Raw genomic sequence first — 25065 nt, 5'->3', positions numbered from 1 at the left:
GTCACACAGTGGCCAAAAAACCCAGATGCCATCAGAAGGTCCATCAGTGGGGCCAGGACACTAGAAGCCCTCCCATTGCTCCCCCCCAACACCAAGAATACAGTGCATCACTGCCCCAGACAGTGAGTTCCAACAATACACTGTGGCTAATAGCTACTGATGGACTTCTGCTCCATATGTTTATCCAATCCCCTCTTGAAGTTGGCTATGCTTTTAGCCACCACCACCTCCTGTGGCAGTGAATTCCATGTGTTAATCACCCTTTGGGTGAAGAAGTACTTCCTTTTATCTGTTCTAACCCAACTGCTCAGCAATTTCATAGAGTGCCTTGTATTGTAAGAAAGGGAGAAAAGAACTTCTTTCTCTACCTTCTCTACCTTCTCTATCCCATGCATAACCTTGTAAACCTCTGCCATGTCACCTCGCAGTCGACGTTTCTCCAAGCTAAACGGCCCCAAGAGTTTTAACCTTTCTTCATAGGGAAAGTGTTCCAACCCTTTAATCATTCTAGTTGTCCTTTTCTGGACTTTTTCCAATACTATAATATTTTTTTTGAGGTGTAGTGACCAGAATTGTACACAGTATTCCAAATGAGGCCACACCATCGATTTATACAGGGGCATTATGATACTGGCTGATTTGCTTTCAATTCCCTTTCTAATAATTCCCAGCACAGTGTGGGCCTTTTTTATTGCAGTCGCACATTTTTAGTGAGTTAGCTACCATGACCCCAAGATCTCTCTTTTGGTCTATCTCTGTCAGTTCACACCCCATCAACTTGCATTTACAGTTAGGAAATGCATTACTTTGCATTTGGCCACATTGAACCTCATTTGCCGTGTTGATGCCCACTTGCCCAGCCTTGACAGATCCCTTTGAAGTGCCTCACAATCCTCTCTGGTTCTCACCACCCTGAACAATTTAGTGGCATCTGCAAACTTAGCTACTTCACTACTTAATCTCAACTCCAAATCATTAATGAACAAGTTTAAAAGCATCAGACCCAGTACTGAGCCCTGCGGCACCCCACTGCTTACCACCCTCCATTGCAAAAATTGCCCATTTATAATCACTCTGTTTCCTATTATGGGCAAAAATTGCCCATTTATAATCACTCCGTTTCCTATTAATTAGCTGATTTTTCATTCACAAGAGGACGTCCTTTTACTACATGACTCTTGAGCTTACTAAGGAGTCTTTAATGAAGAGCTTTATCAAAAGCTTTCTGAAAGTCAAGGTAAACAATGTTGGGTCCCTTTTGTCCACATGTTTGTTCACCCCCTCAAAGAACTATAACAGGTTAGTGAGACAAGATCTTCCCTTACAGAACCCATGCTGAGTCTTCCTTAATAAGTTTTGTTCATCAATGTGCCTACTAATTCTCTCTTTAATAATGGTTTCTACCAACTTTTCCAGTATTGAAGACAGATTGACCGGCCTGTAATTTCCCAGATCTCCCCTGGAACCCTTTTTTAAAGATGGGGGTGACATTAGCTACCTTCCAGTCCTCAGGAACAGAGGCAGATTTTAATGAAATATTCATATTTTTGTCAGGAGATCTACAAGTTCACCTTTGAGTCCTTTCAGAACTCTTGGATGTATGCCATCTGGGCCTGGTGATTTATCAGTTTTTAAATTGTTTACCAATCATAGAATCTCCTCTCTCGTCACCTCAATCTGACTCAGGTCTTTCAACACCCCTCCCGAAATTAGCATTTCTGGAGTGAGCAAACACTTCTCATCTTCCACAGTGAAGACAGAGGCAAAAAATGCATTCAGCTTCTCAGCCATTTCCCTATCATCCTTCAGTAATCCTTTTACCCCCTGGTCAACAGAGCCACATGAAATACCTCAGCTGGTTCCTCCCTTATGGTCTGAGACTTTCCTCGTCATCTGAATTTGAATACTTGGTGCTATAAAACAGCAGTGCTACAGCAATACCCACCAATATTTTAAAATGGTAACCTAAGGATCAAAGCTAGTACTGATGAATGCATATCCAATTTTTAAATGGGGACATGAAGCTCCTGCAAGGGGGAGAGGGTTACATGGTTCTCTCTATGCTTTTTAAAAATCTCCGCTTTTATTTAGTTCATGGTGGAAACATATATGTTTTACCCCTAAAGGCAAAAGACCAGCTCTGGGAAATTACTGCATTTGAAAAAAAAAATGGATATGAAAAGGGTTATGCCTCCCTTCCCCAATTCTGATCTTATCCAGGCTATCCTGTGGCTACTAATTACATTTAAAAATAATTAAATCCAGAATAGGCTCTTCCTATATTTATTTGGGCAATCCAACTACTAACCTATGTATGATCATTGTTTTAGGTAATCTGCAAAGTCAGGTATTTCTGTTTCCACAAACTGAAATGTAAATTTTGGAGCATTTGTGATTAAAATATAGAAATATGGTATTATTGCTTCTTTTTTATATGTTGCCCATAGTACTTCCATATTGTCCATTTTCATTACCATTGGTTTTCACTATTGATTCTCCAGCTTGATAGCATGTTATATTATCGTTTGCCATTCACATACTATTTATACACAACTGAGGGAAAAGTAACATTAAAATTTCATGAATTTAACAGGAAGAAAACTGGTAGGAAGAAAACTAAACTGGCTCCCAAATAAGGACTTGAAGACTGGATTTGCACAAGGGAAAAAATGAAATTGAAACAGGGATGGTTGTAAATGCAGCACTGCAGAAACTGATGAGTTCCCAACATTTGGGGGGTGGGGGGATGCTGCTTTTTTTTTTTTTTTGCTGGATTTTTGACTGCTTTTGGTTGGGCTGGATAAAACAAAAGACTTTACTTTGACAATGTGTGCTGTGGTACAACATTACAAGCCCTACATCCAATTTTTCTCCCATCATTCTGCTGCACTTGTCAAAGGTTTTAAGGACTGGTATAAGTGTCATGCAAACAAGAGTATTTCAAAGTAGAATATTCTCATTGTCTGATAGATCATAAACAAAAACAACTCCCAAAACTTATAATTTGCATGCCAATTGTTGTGTTATACCTTACGGAGAAATATAACAAACTTAACCCTAAACAAACAGGAAGAATTACTGTCATCCATAAGGACCTCCCTCAGCCAAGTAGTAAAAAGGCAGATTGTTTTGTGTGCATATATTATACAGTTGTGAAGATGGAACAGAGCAGAAGAGAGAATGGTTTCATGTTATACTGATATAAATCGGTCCCTTCCCAGCCGCACTGGCAACGCCAGTTAGAGGCTGGGAGTCGCGCTTTGCCCTCCCGGGAGGGAGGCTGACTCCGGCTTCCCGGCCATCTGGGAGTTAGAGGATGGGGCGTGGTGTCGGGGCTATAAAGCCCCGGCCCCCGCTCGTGTGGCGCAGTTCTTTCGTGGCTCTCAGCAGGGAGAGCCATGTCTTCAGTGTGAGCGTCCTGGGCTGAGGCTTTAGGGCACAAGGCAGCAAGCAGGTGCGGCACATGCCTTGACAGCTCAGCAGCTAATCGGGGCTGCGAGGAGTGGTTCAGAACGTTCGTGCGAGCGGCGGTTACAGAGCGGCACGCATTTGGCCGGTTCAGAGCGGCGTAGGGACGCGGAGTTTGATTGCGGGGGCAAAAAGAGCCTGAGTCAGGGGGTGTAGGGCACATGGGGAGGCCACAGGGTCCCCTGCCCCCCCTTTCCCTCCCCCCCGGTGGCTGAGCTAGAGGGGTGGTCTGAGGAGTGTGGGTGCCTTTTTGTCATCATTTTGAGTTTTGGGTAGGCGGCCCCCCTCTGCACTTGTGGTCTCGGAAAGGGGCGGTGGCTCAGTGGCAGGGCATCTGCTTGGTAAGCAGAAGGTCCCAGGTTCAATCCCCGACATCTCCAACTAAAAAGGGTCCAGGCAAATAGGCATGGAAAACCTCAGCTTGAGCCCCTGGAGAGCTGCTGCCAGTCTGTGTAGATAATACTGACTTTGATGGACCCAGGGTCTGATTCAGTATAAGGCAGCTTCATATGGTCATATGCTAATTTACTGCTCCCCTTTTACCTATATGTAAGGAGGACTGATAATTTCCATTTCCACATATCAGTAGTATTGTGTATGCACACACAACTGGATTCCTTGAACACAAAACCTTGTTGGTCTTAAAGGTGCCACTAGGTTCAAGCGTTGTTCAGAGGGAAACAGCCGCCAAGAGGCGGGCCCAGCAACCCAGTTCCCCGGGTGACTTGGGCACGGAAGCCCAGCTTCAGCAGGCCATTAGGGGCCAGACGGATGCTTAGGAGCAGCAGAGGGGCGCAGTAGGTGCTCCCACATGGGAAGGGCACCGCAGGGCGACAGGCCGGTCATCCCAGCTAACTTTTGAAAGGGAGGTTCTGGCTCATCTTCCTGTGTTGCAGGGTGGAGCTGGGGACGCGAACATGCAGCAAGAATGGTGATAACGGGGGACCTTCATGGGCCTGGAGTGTGCTTATGCATCGCCTCAAGGCCAGAGTTTTGTTGGGTCCGCCACGCAGTTCCCTCCACCGACAGTTGCTAAGGCGTCGTCGCAAGGCGCCTCTGCTTCTCAAGCAGCGCCAGGCAAGCTGCCAGGCAAGCTGCGGGGGCAACACTAGTGGTTACAGCAGGGAGAGTGGCCAGGTTATAAGTGGGGTGCATGGAATTACCTTCTGAGTCCTTATGGGGCCGTCCCCTTCCATGTCTTCCCATATGGTGATACGGCGTTGCCCTTGGGGGACCACTTTGCTGTGGCATCCTGGGATAAGATTTTGTGGGGCGAATACGTGACGTGTTTAGCCCCTCTTTGGAGAGGTGGAAAAGAAGGACAAAGGTGGACCTAGATGATAAGGAGAATGAGAAGCTGAAACGGGGAAAGGTGGATAGGACTTGGTCCAATTGGCTGCCAGGTTTCCTGATCTATGTTGGGGTAATAGCTAGGGTAAAGCCTTTACAGGCCGCAGCTCTGTTTGATGTTGCGACATAGTGCACCGCGTATATACGGACTTCGCCGGTGCAACATGGTTGCAATACGATGAGGCCTTTAGGATCGGGGATGCGGTCAACCTAGGGCTCCCTTGGAACCCGATTAAGCATCACCTTTGCTGTAGTTGATGTCCCCGGCAAAGCCCAATTCAGGTGATAGGGCCGATAGCAGGTACCTACTGCATAAACAACAGATTAGCGTCGGTGCCTGCAGTGCAGCGGGCCAGTTGGGTCAACCCCGGCTGCTATTCGAGACTTTACATTTAAGGGCGTGTGTTCCTGGAAGGCATGAAACTTTAAATATGAGTGCCCGCTATGTGGGGTGTCACATGCCTCCTCAGCTTGCGGTAAATCCAAAACAAGGGCTGAGTCAGGACACTTGGGGGGGGGAAGTAACCAGTAGCCGCCGGGAAAAAGGGGACCCAGTCTAATATGACTGAGGGTACTTATGCGGCTGTTGTGCAGTTACCCCCTGATGGTAGATAGGGGCTATTTGATGGATGGTTTTACCCATGGGTTTAGGATCCCATATCAGGGACTTTGGGTCCATTGTATGTCTCCTAACCTTTGTTTGGTAGTGGAGATTGAGCACATGGTCAGGGCTAAAATAACTAAGGAGTGTGCGGAGGGCAGGGTCCTCCACCAGTACCCACTTTACAGGTATCCCCCCCTTGGGGGTGGTGCCCAAAAAAGCACCAGGGGAATGGCACCTGATACACCATTTGTCTTACCCAGGGGCAGAGCAGTGAATGATTCCATTCCGGAGGTTCTCTGTTCGGTCAGGTACACCTCGTTTGACCAATCGGTCAAAGTAGTTCTGGGTTGTGGTGCGTGGGCTGCAATGGCAAAATGTGACATTAAGTCAGTGTTTCGCCTTTTGCCCGTGCACCCAGAAGATTTCAATCTTCCGGGTTTTGCTTTTGAAGGAAGTATTACATTAATAGGGCCCCATCCAGGGGATGATCAGTGTCCAGTGCCACTTGTGAGCAGTTAGTTCCTTTACGGAATGGGCACTTTGGATCAAGTCTTGGTTGAGAGTTACTGTTCACTACCTGGATGCCTACCTTTCGTTGGCTTCGCTGGTTCAGGGCAATGTGCCAAGTTGTTGCGGTCATTTGAGGACCTGGCGCACGAGCTTGGGGTTCCATGGGCCCATGAAAAGACAGAGTGCGTGCAAAGTTGTGGCTCCTGGGAGGGCCTTCTTGCAATGCCTATGTGATGCCGTGGGGCTCCTGCAGTTCCCTCGCCTAGAGTACGAATGACCACAGGCATGCAGATGGATCTAGAGGTATGGGTGGAATTTTTGCAATCCTTCAATGGAATCTCCTCTTGGAGGAATGACTTGAAGTTGGAAGCTGAGCTCCAGATATCTTCGGATGCAGCGAAGTATATTTTAGGGTCACCGGTGGTGATGAACTTGGTGCAGTTATTTATTTTGCGATGCCTCCGTTTGTTTCTGGCAAGGCATGTTCCAGGGGTGAGCAATGGCAGATGCTCTATCTCATCAACAGATCGAGTGTTTTGGCCAGCTTGCTCTGGAAGCAAACCTGCAGCCAGCGCAAATGCTACTGGAACTTTGGCAGCTTGGGAGGCAGAAGCCGGTACGGCAATCTGACTAGCATGGGCACCAAGTACCGGAAAGCATATTAAAAAGCGGAGTTGCAGTTCCAGGTTTTTAGGAGGGCTGCAGGGCTCATGGACACCTGGCTGCCCTCAGTGGTATACATTATCCAATTTTGCATCTATCAGAAGGACAGAGGATTAGGTATTAAGTCAATTAAAGGCCAATTGGCTGCACTGGCTTTTATTAGTAAAGCGTAGGGCCTTTCAGAGGACCCCGGCGATTTTAGAGGTAGGAAAATGTTGGAGGGCTGGGCAAGAGAGCGGGGGCCGAGGGCGGTTGCCCATCAGCCAATACCCCCCCCCCTAGTGCTTAAGGGCTCATAGGATCTGGCCCAAGGTATGCTCGTCTTCCTTTGTGGTCGCTCTTTTTCAAGCGGCCTCTTTAGTTGCCTTTTTTCGGTGCACTTCAGATCAGCAAGTAGATAGTGCAGTCAAAGATGGACAGAGAGCCAGTTTGGTGTAGTGGTTAAGTACATGGACTCTTATCTGGGAGAACCGGGTTTGATTCCCCACTCCTCCACCTGCACCTGCTGGAATGGCCTTGAGTTAGCCATAGCTCTGGCAGAGGTTGTCCTTGAAAGAGCAGCTGCTGTGAGAGCCCTCTTAGCTCCACCCACCTCACAGGGTGTCTGTTGTGGGGGGAGAAGATATAGGAGATTGTAAGCCGCTCTGAGTCTCTGATTCAGAGAGAAGGGCGGGGTATAAATCTGCAGTCTTCTTCTTCTTCTGACCGGGCGTTGTATGCCAGGGATGTTAAATTTGTGGGGGGACAGGTTAGGCCGACTGTACAGAGGTCAAAAACGGACCAGCAGCAGAGGAGCTCTGCCATTATGACTGGTTAATGTGTAGTGTAGCTGTGCCCAGTCAAGGCCTTGGGGCAGTATTTACTGCTCAGGGGTGAGGGTGTTGGCCCGTTGTGTCGTTATGGCGATGCCCCCCCCCTTTACAAAATATCAATTTTGGGCAGTGTCAGGTAAGGCACTGGCAGAGCTGGGATTGATGGGGGGTGTAAAATTTAGAACACATTCGTTTTGAATTAGAGCCGCATCTATGGCGGCATCAAGGGGTTACACCCCCCCCGCCATACATCGAATTAGATGGTGGCGGTCAGCAGCCTATAGGTTATGTTTGCACATTGGTCTTTCAGTGAGTGCACTGGGGGCACATGAGCGATGGGCGGCCCACGGGCATGATTTTCTGATTTGACAGTTTTTTCTGTTTTTCAGGTGCTGGGGCTCGTAGAGAGAGGTGGCGAATTCTCATCTGCGGACACAGCATGGTTTTGGGCGGCCCACCGGGCCAGGAGATCACCAGTGGCACCCAGCTGGGTCTCAGCGAGTGGGCGACAGTTGAGTGGCTGGGTCGCTGTGGCCTATGCTGGCCGGGGATCATATCTCTGTTGTTCCATGGGAGGAGTGTGCCTCCTCCGCACATCCTGGTCATCCATCTGGGAGGTAATGACCTGGGTTTTATGAAGGGGAAGGCCCCACCCTTTTTTCTTTGCAGGCGCAGGAGGATCTGCGGGCCATTATGCAAAGATAGCCAGGAGTCATCTTGGTTTGGGTGGCATTTTTGCCAATAGGGTCTGGCGGTCTGTCCTGTATCCCTGGGGGGATTGAACGTGCCAGACTTAAGGCCAACCGGGCCTTGCAAAAAGCCATGCAAAGGGGGGTTTGGACGTATTTCTTCCCCACCCGGCCATACGGGTCAAGAATGCTGACCTGTATAGGTTGGATGGGTTTCAGTTATCTGAACTGGGTAGCCGGGCTTTTTTTGAACGAGCTAAGGCAGGGGTTGTGATCGGCTCTGGGCCGTCCGGTGGGCGCTAATGCCTAAGCAAAGGCTTGGCATTGGCAGTGGCAGGATGAGGTACTGGCTACAGTCTTTTCAGGGAAGCACCTATGGCTCTGCACCAGTGGGTGCAGGTGGTCTGTATGAACGGTAAATGGGCTTTACGGCTCAATGCTGGGAGTGCAGATCACGGCAAAGCCTCACCGGGGCGGATCTTTCCTGAGTGATTGATACCGACAGAGGTGGAGGTGGAGTTTGGGCCTGGCCGCTCAGCACCAGTCAGATGATATTGGGCTCATGCTGGGGGCAGGGTGGCTCGCCCTTCTAGGACAAGGCGGGGTCCTGTGTTTTGACCCCAGGGCTTATTCTTTTAGGCCTCTACCTCTTGCCATCCTTATTCGTTCAAGTTATGTTTCAATAAAGCGGCCCGGGTTTTTATCCAACACACTGTGTCAGCCTCTTCATTCCAACTGGAGGGGGCAAATAGGTCAAGGAAAAGAAAATGTGTGCTTTGCTCAGCACAGCACACATGAAAACCTACACAATTTGCTCTTTCCCACTAAACTTTAGTACAATTAAGAGTTCAGACAGAACAAGAAATGTTCAAGAAATAAAGCTTACAGAGATGGTCTTTCAATGGAGACCCTAATATTCCTTAGAGAACAGTAGCAGCAGCTCCTGCTTCCACCTATTATATGAAGCATAGATAATATTGCTCTCTTTCTAATTCCCCTTTTAATGCGCTGTCCACACTACCCAGCCAAAGTTATCTTTCTGGAAATGGCCCTGACTGAAGCAGTTTTATTTCAATAGTAGCAGGTCCATTTAAACAGCAAGATGGAAGAACCATGGAAGCATTCTGGAAGAAGCAGATGTGGCAATATTGGAAACGCATCTTAAAATCACTTCATCAGTATGGGTCACATGTGAAGCAAGTGGGGAGATCTGCAAGGTTTTGTGATTTGGTGTGGTATACCTAGTATGGAAACAAATAATTTGGTGTGGTGTGTCTAGTTTGTTTTTTCCATTCAATCCACACTTGCATTCATAGCATTTTACATTATGTTTAATTCCAATAAATATGCATTCAGATGTACAGGGAAAGTACATGCAAATACCAGCATCCTCTGGAATGTCAACTGATTGAAATTATTTGAGCATCATCCTTCTAAAATGCTGTTTTTCAAAGTGCAGCATCATCACTGCTGCCATTCTTACATGGATTAGGTTGGGAAATAAGATGCTTTTAATTACTCAATGACAGTTTCAGGCATCAGTGATCATGCAAATGCTCTTCATCTTACCAATATAATGCCAGCAATCTGCAAAGAGGCAGTTGTTGCTTCTGTCATTGAGCTACATCAGTAACAAACACAAATTTCATGGAGCTTCTTGAGATCATAGAAAAAATTGCCCCATGACCTAGTTCAGACTGAAATCTAGCTAGAAAATAAACCTACCACAGTAAATTCTGCTGAAGTTTAATATTTAAAGATTGCACCCACTTTCATGTATTTGTTTAGTCTAGTTAAGGGTAATGTAAGGACAGCCTTGGTGTACAAGGTCAATGGTTCATCTTGCCCAGTGGTGTTTACTAGAAAGGAGTGTGCTCTTTTCATTTCTCCTTGTTTGAATAAACTGAACTTGTTATTCAAAAATCAGAAATAGATTATACTGGAAATGAGCCCTCAGACCACTCAGAATTCTGTGGTGCTCCAAATGATGTCACTGGGAGCACTGTGGTGTTATCAAGAGTCCACTTCCCAGATCTCTGCCCTCCCTTTTTGTCATCTGACCAAACTGACCTGATTCAATACTAGACAGTTATGTGCTAGCAGCAAACAATGAAGAGAACAATAAACCTCACATAAGGTTGCCAACCCCCAGGTGGCACCTGGAGATCTGCCACTGTTGCAGTTCATCTCCAGATAAACCAGTATCAGTTCCCCTGGAGAAAATGGTGGGGGGGAGTTGGAGGGGGGGTGTAGAATTCTACCCTGTTGAGGTCCCTCCCCTTCCCAGGCTCCACCCCCAATCCAATCTTCAAGTATTTCCCAACCCAGAGTTGGCAATTCTTTTCAATGTGAGGAACTAAAAAGATACAGCTTCTGTTCTCTCAGTCACCAGGATCCCTGAGAAACGTAGATTCCAGTAACTGAGAATGCTGGGTGAGGGATATTGTAAGAAAAAAAAAACCTAGAAAAGACACCTACAATATGCAAACAAAAATGTACCACATACCAACAACCTGGACTGGTATAGGGATACCTGATCTATAAAGGCTTTTCCTTGAATTTTGTTTAACAGGAGTAGCCTTATATATTCAAAGTAGTGAGAGTAGTGATCTGCTCCTTTTACTGAAATGTAAAGGAAAGTGCCATATACACAGAAGATCGAAGCCCATTTGAGTTCTGGATTTGTTAATGTTGAGGAATACATCAGTGTGGTTGGATTCCCATAAGGAAAAACAATAAGTATGAATCAAATTTTTTGCATACAGCACAGAGAAAGAAGACTGGACTGGTGTAAGCTGATGAGAAATCAACACTATAAGCCTCTCTATATTACATTTTTACCTACCTACCTCTTAAAAAAAATTATAGCTTACAAAATTTTCTCCTCAATTTTTGATCCAATAACTCTGTGAGGTAGGTGAAATTAGAAGTGAGCAACAGTGAGCTATTCAGTGACTTTCATGGTTGAGTGGGGATTCAAATGTTTTCCCCCCACCCCAGTCCTAATTTGAATCTTTTGACCACTAGACTACAATGGCTCTCAAGAATGGTATATTAAAAAGTCAAAGGCAATGTCAAGGAAGTGCATAATGCATACAGTCTTTACCGCAGCTCATATTTACCACTGCATCTCTCCCTCGCTCCCCAATTATACATTACATTAAAAGAACTGATAGGTGAGAAAAGTGGGCAGTTTTGAATGAATCAACAAACTAAACTGTAACAAGTCACTCAAACCAGATGGCATGCACCCAAGAGTTATTAAAGAAGTCAGGTGAAAATGTGGAACAAAAAATATGTAACTCATTAAAATCAGCCTCCACACCAGATGACTGGAATGTGGCCAACATAAGAGCAAAACAGAGGAAACTGAACAAGTGTTAAGTGAAAGAAGAACAATATTTTAACCTCTGCATCTTTGTATACAAAAGTGTTTCCATGCCCCCTTACCCATAATAATTTTTTCCCCTCTGGTCCACAGTTTCTATTTCAGCTATATTCTGAAGTAATATAAAAAGAACTGAGTGCCATTTTAAGGCATAGCTAGACCACTGTCCACCTGTGTTTATGTATAAAAATACATATTAAAAGTACTGTTAAACATAATAATGTTTACAAAGGAACAGAAAACATTTCTTGCATTATTTAGGCAGGGATTTATATTCCTTTCCAAATCAGGTCACTGAGCTACACCCTCATGTGTCTGGATTGTCAGCATTTATAAAGTGAAAGAACAAAATGTGTGAATTGTTTAAGGTAACTGGTCCATGTGGACTCCTCAAATGATCAAATAAATACTGAACAGCAGCTATGTCATGACATTTTCCTTTTTTACACATTTGTGTCTTAAATTCACTAACTGTTGCAAGTAAAGTGGATGACTAGATCCCCACTCTTTCCTCTTCTGGAATGTTGCATAATTCTAGGATCAGGGTTTTTTTCTGTAGAAAAAGCCTAACAGGAACTTATTTGCATATTAGGCCACACACCCCTGATGCCAAGCCAGCCAGGGCTGCATTCCTGCTAAAAAAAAAAAAGCCCTGTCTAGGACAAGCATCTCTTTACAGATGCACTGAGTGCCTGATATTCTACCCATGACAAAGAAGATGTATATTTATGTCAGTAGTTTTCAAAGCATGCTCCAGAGACCATGTATAAAGACACTTACTACACTCTTGTAGCGCTGTCTTGTAGAAGTGGATTGGGAACCATAGGCAAGCTGTCCCTCTGAGAAGCTTTTCTGCCACTGTTGATCTTTTCACTGACAGATCACTGATGAGTTTTGAAGTAATTCAAATTCATTGATGAGTTTTGAAGTAATTCAAAACTCATCAATGATCTGTCAGTGAAAAGATCAACACTGGCAGAAAAGCTTCTCAGAAGGATAACTTGTCCATGGTTTCCAATCCTCTTCTACAAAACAGAGTTGCAAGAGAGTACTGAGTGTTTTTATACATTGTCAGTTCATGCAAGGTAAATATGACATCCAACAGCTCTGTCAGGCAGCCTAGAAAGTCCCTATAAATTTTCTATAGCACATAGGATTGGATCCAACTAGCTTTTCTGGTGGTGAAACAAACAAACAAACAAAAAGAATTGGGGGAGGGAGAAAGCTACACTGGGGATCAAGAGATCTGCATGGACAAAACTCATGCGGGGTGGGGGCTGTAGTAAGGAGGGGAAATTGGGTAGACTGAGTAGACTAGATCCAGCCCATAAGGTTCTGAAGAAGAAATCCAGGTGTTCTTGAGCAAACAAGGCAATGAGGAAAGGGTTCCGAAAGATATATTATCACAATATTGCACTATTGGGGGAGGGGATTATACATTTGGAGAAAAAAAGACCATGTCTCTTGATACGCCAACAAATTCTAGGGAGATTATAAGGAGATTATAATAGTTTTTAATTTGTTGAGAAACAATTTGAGTGCCAAATAAATATAAAGAAATAAATAATTGAAAATGCCTGCACTGTGTGCTTAACTATAAAAGGAATTTGTAACAAAATGAGAGTTTGATCACATGTTATATTATGGTAAATCCATGTTAGATAGGAGAAACCCAGTTCTAATCACAATTCCCTAGAACGGGCACAAATGTGGTATAAAATAATTCGTCTCATTTTCTTCAAGAGTTTTTAAAACATGAATGTATGTTAATTATAAAGGACATTTATTGTTTCCCAAATGCACTGTGTTTAAAACATTCAGTTTTGGCTTGATTTGGTGTCTTTTCATTGCTAAGGAAGTCTGACCGAGAATGTTTGTCCCCTGTACTGGACTGGCCAATTCTTAAACGTAGACATTGAAAGGTATACAAGAACTGTCTCATACAAGTCTATATTTAAGAAACAGCTCCTGCCTGTGAAAAGACTTTGCTTTATTCCACTTCACCACAGTGTAGAGTTTTGATAGCAGAGCACAAGACAGCTAATACAATATCACTGTTTTGTCTTTCTTCTACAGAGCATGAATGTTTTGTTTCTGAAAATTTCCACAACCTGAGAAACATGAGGAAATCATGAGGCAGAAATAATAAAGATGCAAAACAACTTTAAAGATTTTTTAAAAAATGTAAAAACACATACACACTATTTCCATAGCTGCCCATTAAATACAGGATTATTCCTCACCTACCTGAGTCTCTGGAAATTTGCATGAAAGACTCCACACCTTTTTCTCCATAATTTCCTTCAGAAGCCAATGTGGAGACATAATTCCACCCCAACGCTTTTACTATGTCCACCATTGCTTGTGCCTGGAAGGAATCTGGAGGGACCACTCGTGAGAAGAAATCATAACGCCTGTCATCACTTAATTCTGGTGCAGTTGAAGCATAACTGATTTGAGGGATCTGTAGGGAAAAAGAACAATTATTTGGAGTTATAAATTGATAAACTCAACACATACACACAACAATTAGCTTGAGCTGTAATACAATTAGCTTACCCAATGCCCATCTGTTACTTTCCATTTCCATTGGTTCCTAAGTGAAAGTCAATGAAGCTATCTTTCAAATGACTTTCATTACGTGAATACTAATTGGCCAATTAAAGTATTATCAGTCCCCCCACAACTTTCATAGACCTCTGTAATGAAGGATATATTAACATGCTTGGAGTTAAGCGCAAATAAACCGTATATAAGTTTGTCCCAAAACAATGGAGGGGGGAGAGATGTGTAGCTTAATTTTGAAGATTACAGATGAGTTTGAACCATCATTTTGCTTAATCTGAGCATCGCTCCAGCCTTCCTGGCAGCTGATTTCTATCTAGTTATTCAATATACAAATGACAACATTGGCTTTGGCAGACTCCATGTAAGACAGAACTGACAATTGTGCAGAAATACTTTAACTAGGAAAAAAATCTTCTGGTTTGATAGTTTTCAAAATTGGCATAAAGAGTTTTGTGTGTGTGATTTCTGCTGTGCAGCCAATAGTGTATATAGGGCATTGGAAACTGTGCTTTCCACAAATGAATTAGGGGGAAATATCATTAACTTTCAGATACCTGAGAAAATAGTGATTGTATCTGTTTGGTCACTAATGAAGTTACTGGGGGGGGCACTGTGGCTCAATGGTAGACATTTTAACTGCATGCAGAACTCTCCAGATTTGTCAGTTTTAAAAAAGATCAGTTGGTGAAATAAAATATCTGAGACTCTGGACAGCTGCTTCCAGACACAGTAAATACTGACTACAATAGAACAAGGGGCTGACTCAACATAAGGGCAGGTTCTTGTACTGTGTTTCTTTTTTGTAAACCTGAGATTTTTTTATTTTTTTAAAAAAACTAGGCTTGCTTATAATTTTTTCCCATCTGAATTTGAATATCTACTCAGATTGGAGATTCCAAATTGCTTATTGTAGTTTGGCACTGATATGTTAAGTCAACATTCTTCCCATTTGGATTTCCATTGGGATAGTATTGCTTCATTTAGGCTTCATTTCACAACCTTTGTTTCTCTGAAATGATAACAAACACATGTTATAAGGTTGCCAACCTCCAGGCAGGGCCTGTATATATCCCAGAATTGCAGTTTATCAGCAGGCATGAGAGATTAATTTCCATGGAGTAAATGGCTGCTTTGGAGGGTAGAGTTTATGAGGTTATATCTCACTGAGGTCGCTCTCTTCCCCAAACTCTGCCCTCCCTAGGTGGCAACCCAGAGCTGGCAACCCTAATATGTGAGCACATATGCAAACACAAATGTGATGAAATTTCAATGCCAAAATGAAACCTGATATGATTGTGTGGTAAGCCTCACATCCACCAAACCCTGGTAATTTCTGTCTTTAAAAAAAAAGAAAAGGTAAAGGTAATCCCCTGTACAAGCACCAGTCATTTCCATTGTGCAACAGACATTGCTTTCACAACATTTTCATGGCAGACTTTTTAGAAGGTGGTTTGCCATTGCTTCCCCCAGTGATTTACACTGTACCTCAGCAAGCTGGGTACTCATTTTACCAACCTCGGAAGGATGGAAGACTGAGTCAACCATGAGCCGGCTATCTGAACCCAGCTTCCACCAGAATCAAACTCAGCTCATGAGTTGGACTGTAGTACTGCAGCTTACCACTCTGCACCATGTGGCAGTTGTGTCTCCTACCAGTCAAATACAGAAACATCTTAATGATGCCAAAATATGGCATGTTGGCATTAAGGCTATATTATTTGCATTAACTTCCTAATTAGAAAAGAGCTGTCAAACTTAGGGCCCTTCTCCCTAGAAGCAAAAATCATTAACTATTGTATTTTCCTCACATTATGAGAAGAGAAGAGTCACTGGAAAAGACAATAATGGTAGGGAAAGTTGAAGGCAGCAGGAAAAGAGGAAGACCCTGCATGAGATGGATTAGCTTAATCAAGGAAGCCACAGCCCTCATTTACAAGACTTGAGAAAGGCTGTTAATGACAGGACATTTTGGAGGACATTAATTCATAGGGTCGCCATAAGTAGAAAGTGATTTGATGGCACTTTAACACACAGGCTTCTTTGGATTTCCAAAGAGACCCTTTAGCCCTATTACTATATTTCACAAGAATCACTGCATTAGCTTTTTGATGAAAAAATAAGTCATGTAAAGGGAGCTGGTCTACCTATGTGACACCATTTGATGGCCACTTACACTGGCAACCCAGGGTATAATGGAATCTTTAAATTTGCCAGCATTTGTGACAAAAGTGGATGCGTATCAGATGAAGGCAGTTCATTCTTGGGGGAATGTGAAGAAGGAGAATTTTAGGAATGGAAGTATGTTTGGGCAAGCAGGTTACAGAGATCTCTGCCCTAGCAGTTCTGCCTGTGACAAATTAGAAGGGTTGGAGGCAAAACTCTTCTAGTGCTCTCTTTGAAACAAAATAATCTGTCAGAATTACATGGCAACTCTCTGCTGAATTTTTTTTTAATGAAAGGCATGGAGACTTGTGCCACTCAACCAGACTAATCCAGTTAAGGTTTCTTGCTCAGAAGTCCCTCAAAGCTGATGAGGATACCACAAGAAGAACTTGCTGAGTCAAGTCCCTGAGGTAATCTTAGTTCAGCATAGCTGTGAATTATTCACCAAAAATAAATGCTCAAACTTTCAGCCAAGGTTACAAAAACCGTTCTACATGTTAAGAAAAATCCACCCCTCATTACCTCTGGCTTTCTGCCTTGCGTTTCTGCTAAGGGTTGCACTTTTGAGAATTTGTTGCACGTTTTAACAGGCCCATGTCAAGCAAGGAAGGCTTTCAAGCTGGGAACAGAAATACTTCAGAGGCTTGATCTCAGCCTCACAAGCATCTTAGAAGTACCATTTTCAAATGCAGAGATTTATTAACAACTTAGTTTCAGAATAAAATTACATACACTTATTCATACGCATTCCCAATAATTACAAAGTTACAGAAGCAAAACATCAAACCGCCAGAGCATCAGGATTCCTACTTACTTTGCAAATTATGTAAATTCAACACCATATAATTTGTGTGTCCCTCTGTTCTAGACAGCATTTTATTATATAGAAAGATGCATAGACATAGGACATCTATAAAATATGGTTGTGAAGAAGAAAATGTGTGTGTTAAAAATGTTGCCCAAGTCAGGATTCTTTATTAGCACAGATCTGCAGCTTGGATGCATAGAGGTGTGCAAATCATCTGTGTAGTGTCATACTTTTAATAGGGGTGACATGCTTTAAATGTAGACACAGTTGCAAAAGAAGTCATGATCTGAATAAAGATGAATAAACCAAAAGAACAATGATAACCAATTGAATAATAAGAGATGAACCCACGGAACTGAATTATACTGAGTCAGACCATTGATTTCTCAAGGTCACTAATGTCTATTTTACCTGGCAACAGCAAAATAAAAGTGGAATCCTGTGGCACTTGAAAGACTAGTAGAATTCATTCCAGCATTAGTTTTCATGAATCAAAGTTCACTTCATGAGATACATGTTCATCCATTTGACAGTTTCATATAAAGAAGCCATTATATATCAGGTCAGCTTGGCATCTAGGCCAAGCTATATATATATGAAAGACTTGTTTATATGAAAGATTTACATGAAAGAAAGAAACATACATGAAAAACTTGTTTAATTATTAGTTTATTTAAAACACACATACTCCCCATTTGCCAAAAGCTCAAGGTGACTCCCAACAGAATAGTACATTAGAAAGAAATAGAAATTAAAAAAATATGAATACTGTCCTATCTTTATTATCCTTCATATGGCTGTCTTCTACATAGGCTGCAGATGCGCGGGGAAGGGGGAACATATGAATTGTGGATTTACAGTTCAGTTACTAAGTGATAGTCAAGGGATTTATAGATATTTTTAATACCTTTGGGAGCACATGAATCTGTTTATTAGCTTCATGCCATTTGAAGCAGTCTTATACCTAGTCAGACCACTGGCTCATAGAGTTCAAACTGATCTATTCTGGAACAGATGCCCCCCCCCTCCCCCTACCAGCTCTACTATCCAAGATTCTTTTAACTTGAGACATTCTGCATGAAAAGTACAATCTCTGCCACTAACCCATCGCCATTCCTGCAAAAAAAGGTTACTGTCAGGAACCACTGGGATTTTAACAAAAAGTTTCTTAATCTGCTCACTGGTGCTCCTTGTGGTGGCCCAATTAGTTCTGTATTCCATTACTTTATACAGCATTTATTTTAGAAAGCATGTAAACATAGTGCAATGTTCAGAATTTAGTCAAAACTATTTTTAACAGTGCCAGAATGCCATCTAATATTCCCTGCAAACAACTGTGACAAACTTTGAGAGGTATGTCAAAGTCATCTTTCCATTTTTATTCCCTGAGGGAATAGTTACCATTTCCAGGCATACTCTCACCAACTCAGATGTACATCAAGAACATCTGTTTAAGTCTGCAGTAGGGAGAAAAGACCTACTCAATATGTTACTTCTTGTTCAATTAGATAAAAAGTTCAATCCTAGTGCAATCAGATCACAGATAGGGTTGCCAAGTCTAATTCAAGAAATATCTGGGGACTTTGGGGGTGGAGCCAGGAGATTTTGGGGGTGGAGCCAGGAGACATTGGGGGCGGAGCCAGGAACAAGGGTGTGACAAGCATAATTTAACTCCAAGAGAGTTTTGGCCATCACATTTAAAGGGACATTACCTTTTTAAATGTCTTCCTTCCATAGGAAATAATGAAGGATAGGGGCACCTTCTTTGGGGGCTCATAGAATTGGACCCCCTGGTCCAATCATTTTGAAACTTGGGGGGTACTTTGGGGAGAGGCACTAGATATTATATTGAAAATTTGGTGCCTCTACCTCAAAAAACAGCTCCCCCAGAGCCCCCGAAACCTCCAGAACAATTCCCCATTATACCCTATGAGAATCGATCTCCACGTAGGGAATAATGAAGAAGGTTTCCCTCTCTCCTCCCCCCCCCCGCCCTGTTTCTGGCAAGTCTGAAGCAGGGGATTGGCCTCTCTACTCACCAGTTGCTGCCAGCTTCTTCACAGCAACACAGACACACCATTGAAGCCTTTCAAGTCAAGCCTCTGGAGGTGCAAAGGTCCTTTGCAGGCTGGGTGGGGCTCCCCCCCCCACCAGCCAGCTGACTGGGGGCGGGAAGCAGCCTGGGAAAACGGAAGAAAGGCTGCTGCGATCGGGGCTGGGTGGGAAGGTAAGGGCAATGAGAAGCTGCTGGGATCGAGGCTGGGTGGAAAGGGCCGCCATCCCCCCCCGCTTTCCCGATTTTTGGCAATCGGGGGGAGGAGGCTCCAAATCGGTGGTCCCCCGCCCAGGCGGAGGATTTGGGAAGCCTAATCACAGATAAGTAATAGTATGTGAGGTATTTTTTAAAGAGAGCTACAATTCTGTAAATAAAAAAGCAAAGACATCTTAGTCATGTATAAAATCTGAAACAAGTGATTGGTTTTTGAACCAGGCTGGGGCCTAGCCTTGCTAACTACTGCAGTCTTACTGTGTTCTCAGAGCTGTTTTTTTAGGCAGGAAAAGGATACGCATCAGAGGAATGTGCAGCCTGCAGCCATTCTGAACCACATGGTTTGGCTAGGCCTTGAAGAAAATGCTCTGCTCCTCTTCTGTCTATTACCACATCAAGCTTGAATTTCTCTAGCTTAAGCCAATGCCCTCAGTGACCCTGAGTTGGAAATACTTTTCAGATTTTCAGGGGGTGCAGTCACTTTTGTGCTTTATATAATTTACTTTCTTTGACTTTAAGGCTGAATTTTGCTGAAAGTCTTTTAGAATTCTCCAATAACATGTCATACTGTGTTTACTCTGCAATTGTGAAGGTTAAAAAGGTCTTCAAGCCTTCAGCAAAGGATAAGAGAAGATCCCAATTGCTAGTGATGTTCTGCTATTTTAAAGATATCATTATATCTAATTCTCAACATGGCCAAATCTGTGAATAATTAAATCCAGAGACAGGATTCATGAACATGCCAGATAGATTTTTCTACAAATCTGAAAAATACCCCAGGTTATGCTGAAAAAATTGGAAACTTTTTTTAAAAAAAATGATAGCATTGCCTATAACTTTCAGAAATGAATGCCCTCAGTTGCCATTACCAGACAACTATACAGTATTGCCAGTCTACCATCCTTCCAGCCTTGTTTTCAGTCAGTAAATAGGAGGGGGAAGGAGCATGGCCCTTTCCAGGTTTATTTTGGCCTTTGAGAGAGGACTCAGAGAGCCAGACCAGGTATCAACCACTAAGCAGCTTGACAGCATATGACTTGCATGACTTACCAAGAACTGGCTGCTAGTTACACCTGAACAGACACTCCCCCCCCCCCCAAAAAAAGCTGGTGTGGTGTAGTGTGGTGTAGTGTTTAGAGTTTCAGACTGGGAGATCCTAGTTCAGATTACCACCCTGTTGTGGAAGCATTCTGCGAATCCTTGGACTAGTTAAACATTGTCAGGGTGAGGATAAAAGAGGAGACAAGAATAATATATGCTGCATTGGGTCCCCACTGAGGAGAAAGGCACAAATGAAGTACACAAATAATAAATATAGCTAAAGATGAGGGTGCAAATAAAAGGGAGGTTGGTGGTTGGGAAGGAAGGGAGGGAGGGGCCGTAAGGACGAAGAAAAGAGAAAATGCCATGGGCAGGAGGATACAGGGGAAATAAAGTACCCCTCACAAACATAAGAACATAAAAGAAGCCATGTTGAATCAGGCCAATGGCCCATCCAGTCCAACACTCCGTGTCACACAGTGGCCAATATATGTGTGTGTGTAATCTCACACACACACACATATACATACATACATAAATACACACACACACACACAAATATATATATATGTGTGTGTGTGTGTGTGCATGTGTGGCTAATAGCCACTGATGGACCTCTGCTCCATATTTTTATCCAATCTCCTCTTAAAGCTGGCTATGCTTGTATCCACCACCAACTCCTGTGGCAGTGAATTCCACATGTTAATCTCCCTTTGGGTGAAGAAGTACTTCCTTTTATCCTTTTAACATAATTGCTCAGCAATTTCATTGAATGCCCACGAGTTCTTGTATTGTGAGAAAGGGAGAAAAGTACTTCTTTCTCCATCCCATGAATAATCTTGTAAACCTCTATCATGTAACCCCGCAGTCGACATTTCTCCAAGTTAAAGAGCTCCAAGCGTTTTAACTTTTCTTCATAAGGAAAGTGTTCCAAACTTTTAATCATTCTAGTTGCCCTTTTCTGCACTTTTTCCAGTGCTATAATATCCTTTTTGAGGTGCGGTGACCAGAATTGTACACAGAATTCCAATTGAGACCGCACCATCGATTTATACAGGGGCATTATGATACTGGCTTATTTGTTTTCAGTTCTCTTCCTAATAATTCCCAGCATGGCGTTGGCCTTTTTTATTGCAATTCGGCCCCACCCAGCCGAGCGGCCAATCGGCCGCCTTAGGCTGGGGGCCGCCCATTGCCTCCCCTGCTGGAGGAGAGACAATGGTTTGCCCTGAACTGCTAGGGGGTGGGCAGCCTTATATAGGCTGGCCCAACCCCCTGTGTCGCAGTTGTTTTTTGGGCTTTTTCGGCCCACCCGTCCGTCAAGCAGTGCAGGCATAGGCTGGTCGCCTATTATGGGGCCAGGTAGGAATTTTTCACTTTCAAGCAAATTGGCCGGCTTGGGAGTGTTTTCGCCTACCTTACACTGTGGAAGGTGCGTTGGCAATTGGCTATGGGCAGTGCTGTTTATAGTTGGTCACTGGCAGTTTTACTGTTGGGAACATGTTCTTTTGGGGTATTGGTGAGCTCCCATGGCAATGCAACTTTGGAGGTGTACAGTGTACCTGGGGTGACCTAAGCTGCACGGCTCAAGGTTGGCTCCGGGGAGCCTCGTGATCCCATCACTAGGGAGTTGTCCACATCCCAGGCTGCAAGGCTCGGGTGAGGGTGGAGCTCAGTGAACGGGATCCCATGTCTGGCCGGCCGGGTTTGAGCCGTTAGGTCGGCTCACTCCCAGGGCCTGGGGCTCGCCCTGTTTTCAGGTTGAGAAGGTGGTCTGTGTTATGACCCCTGGCTTAACCTGGCCCCATTTTCCCATTGCCGTTAAGTTTAATAAAGTGGCCGTTTATCCCACATCGTTGTCTGTCTCGTTATTCCAAATGGGGGGGCAATCGCACACTGTCTTGACATTTTCAGTGAGTTATCTACCACGACCCCAAGATCTCTCTTTTGGTCAGTCTCTGCCAGTTCACCATCAACTTGTATTTGTAGCTGGGATTCTTGGCCACAATGTGCATTACTTTGCACTTGGCCACATTGAACCTCATCTGCCACGTTGACGCCCACTCACCCAGCCTCAACAGATCCCTTTGGAGTGCCTCACAATCCTCTCTGGTTCTTACCACCCTGAACAATTTAGTGTAATCTGCAAACTTTGCCACTTCACTGCTTACTCTCAACTCCAAATCATTTATGAACAAGTTAAAGAGCAAGGGACCCAGTACTGAGCCCTGCGGCACCCCACTGCTTATCTTCCTCCACTGTAAAGACTTCCCATTTATACTCACTCTCTGCTTCCTATTAATTAGCCAGTTTTTGATCCACAAGACGACCTGTCCTTTTACTCCCTGACTCTCAAGCTTACTAAGGAGCCTTTGTTGAGGAACTTTATCAAAGCTTTCTGGAAGTCAAGGTAAACAACATCTATTGGGTCTCCTTTGTCCACATGTTTGTTCACCCCCTCAAAGAACTGTAACAGGTTAGTGAGGCAAGATCTTCCCTTACACAACCCATGCTGAGTCTTCCTCAATAACTTGTGTTCATTAATGTGCCTACTCATTCTGTCCTTGATAATGGTTTCTACCAACTTTCCCGGTATTGAAGTCAGACTGATTGGCCTGTAATTTCCCGGATCTCCTCTGGAACCATTTTTAAAGATGGGGGTGACATTTGCTACCTTCCAGTCCTCAGGAACGGAGGGATTTTAATGAAAGATTACATATTTTTTTTCAGGAGATCCACAAGTTCAACTTTGAGTTCTTTCAGAACTCTTGGATGTATGCCATCCGGACCTGGTGACTTATTAGTTTTTAATTTGTCAATCAGTTGTAGGACCTCCTCTCTTGTCACCTCAATTTGACTCAGGTCTTTCAATACCCCTTCCAAAATTAGTGGTTCTGGAGCAGGCAAAGACTTTTCATCTTCCACAGTGAAGACTGAGGCAAAAATTGCAATCAGCTTTTCAGCCATTTCCCTATCCTCCTTCAGTAATCCTTTGACCCCTTGGTCATCCAAGGGCCCCACTGCCTCCCTGGCTGGTTTCCTGCTTCTAATATATTTGAAGAAATTTTTATTGTTGGTTTTTATGTTTTTTTGCAATATGCTCCTCATAGTCCCTTTTTGCCTGCCTGATCAGTCTTGCATTTGATTTGCCACAGCCTGTGTTCCCTTTTATTAATCTCACTTGGACTAGCTTTCCACCGCTTAAAAGAGTCCTTCTTACCTTTTACAGCTTCCATTGCTTTGTTTGTTAACCATGCAGGACTTTTCTTATACCTGTTTGTGCCTTTCCTAACTTGTGGTATATATTTTATCTGAACTTCTAGGATTGTAGTTTTAAATAGCCTCCAAGCTTCCCCAAGGGTTTTGACTGTATTTACTTTTCCTTTCAGTTTCCTCTTCACATGCCTCTTCATCTCAGAGAATTTACCCCTTTTAAAGTTAAACAAGGTTGTGCTGGTCTTTTGGGGCAACTCCCTATTTATACAAATGGTGAAATCAATAATGTTATGGTTACTGCTCCCAAGTGGTGCGATCACTTTTACATCTCTTACCAAGTCTTGGACATTACTTAGGACCAAATCCAGGATCGCCCCACCCTGGTAGGTTCTGTGACCATCTGCTCCATAGCACAGTCATTGAGAGCATCTAGAAACTCAGTCTCTTTCTCTTGACCTGAACATATATTGACCCAATCAATCTGCAGGTAGTTAAAATCACCTATTACGACACAGTTTTTACGTTTAGCCGCTATCTTTAAACCTTCGATCATATTATAATCATCTTCTATCTTTTGATTTGGTGGGCGATAACATTTATACTCACTCTCTGTTTTCTACTAATTAGCCAGTTTTGGGCCCTCTATTTCGACCCAATGCATTTCTAGAAGGGAATCTAATTCTTTGACCTCAGTCTTACTGGACTGTATACCCTTTCTGACATACAGAGCCCCCCCACGTCCTCCCTATCCTTCCGATATAACTTATATCCAGGAAGCACCGTGTCCCACTGATTCTCCTCATTTCACCAAGTTTCTGAAATTCCCACAATATCTATGTTTTCCCCCAACACTAAAAATTCCAACTCACCAATTTTACTTCAAACACTTCTAGTATTTGTATACAAACATCTATAATTTCCCGGGCAAGTCAGACCCGCCTGGTGCCTCGAGACTTTGGCAGACAGTCCATACTGTTTGTCACCATCTCAGTGGACAACTCTGATCTATTACCCGGTAGAAAAGTAACAGCTAACATTTCATCTTTTTGAGATGAGTCCTCCCGAACCAGAGACATTTCATCTCCTGTCAGCTTTCCCCCCAAGATTTAGTTTAAAAACTGCTCTGCCACCTTTTTGATTTTAAGCGCCAGCAGCTTGATTCCATCTGGGGACAAATGCAGACCATCTCTTTCGTACAGCTCCCGCTTGTTCCAGAAAGCATCACAGTGCCTAACAAACTTAAACCCTTCCTCCCTACGCCATCGTCTCATCCACACATTGAGACTTCTAATTTGTGCCTGTCTCGCCAGCCCTGCACGTGGAACAGGTAGCCCTTCTGAGAAGGCTACCTTGGAGGTCCTGGCCTTAAGTTTCCTGCCTAGCAGCCTAAATTTTTCCTCCAGGACTTCATGGCTGTATTTCCCCACATCGTTGGTGCCAACATGCACCACAACCACTGGCTCCTCCCCAGCACTGTCTATCAGCCTATCTACAACACACTTGATGTCTGCTACCT

At 43.7% G+C, this 25065-nt stretch overlaps 1 protein-coding gene across 6 annotated transcripts in view; it reads right to left on the bottom strand.

Moving 5' to 3' along the window:
- The window catches only part of GRM7 (glutamate metabotropic receptor 7), an 870101-nt gene that overhangs the window by 553208 nt on the left and 291828 nt on the right, over window positions 1-25065 (bottom strand). For all 6 annotated transcript variants that reach the window (XR_009555438.1, XR_009555437.1, XM_060239599.1 and 3 more), the window contains exon 2: window positions 13732-13948. Coding sequence is in view for 4 of the 6 variants with exons in the window: in XM_060239599.1 (XP_060095582.1) it covers window positions 13732-13948 (217 nt within the window). In the remaining 2 variants the exon portion in view is untranslated. The remainder of the gene's footprint in view (window positions 1-13731; window positions 13949-25065) is intronic.

This window comes from Heteronotia binoei, chromosome 5, assembly GCF_032191835.1.
Source record: "Heteronotia binoei isolate CCM8104 ecotype False Entrance Well chromosome 5, APGP_CSIRO_Hbin_v1, whole genome shotgun sequence".
In the NCBI taxonomy this organism is placed as follows: Eukaryota; Metazoa; Chordata; class Lepidosauria; order Squamata; family Gekkonidae; genus Heteronotia; species Heteronotia binoei.
This window is presented reverse-complemented; position numbering and strand designations above follow the sequence as displayed.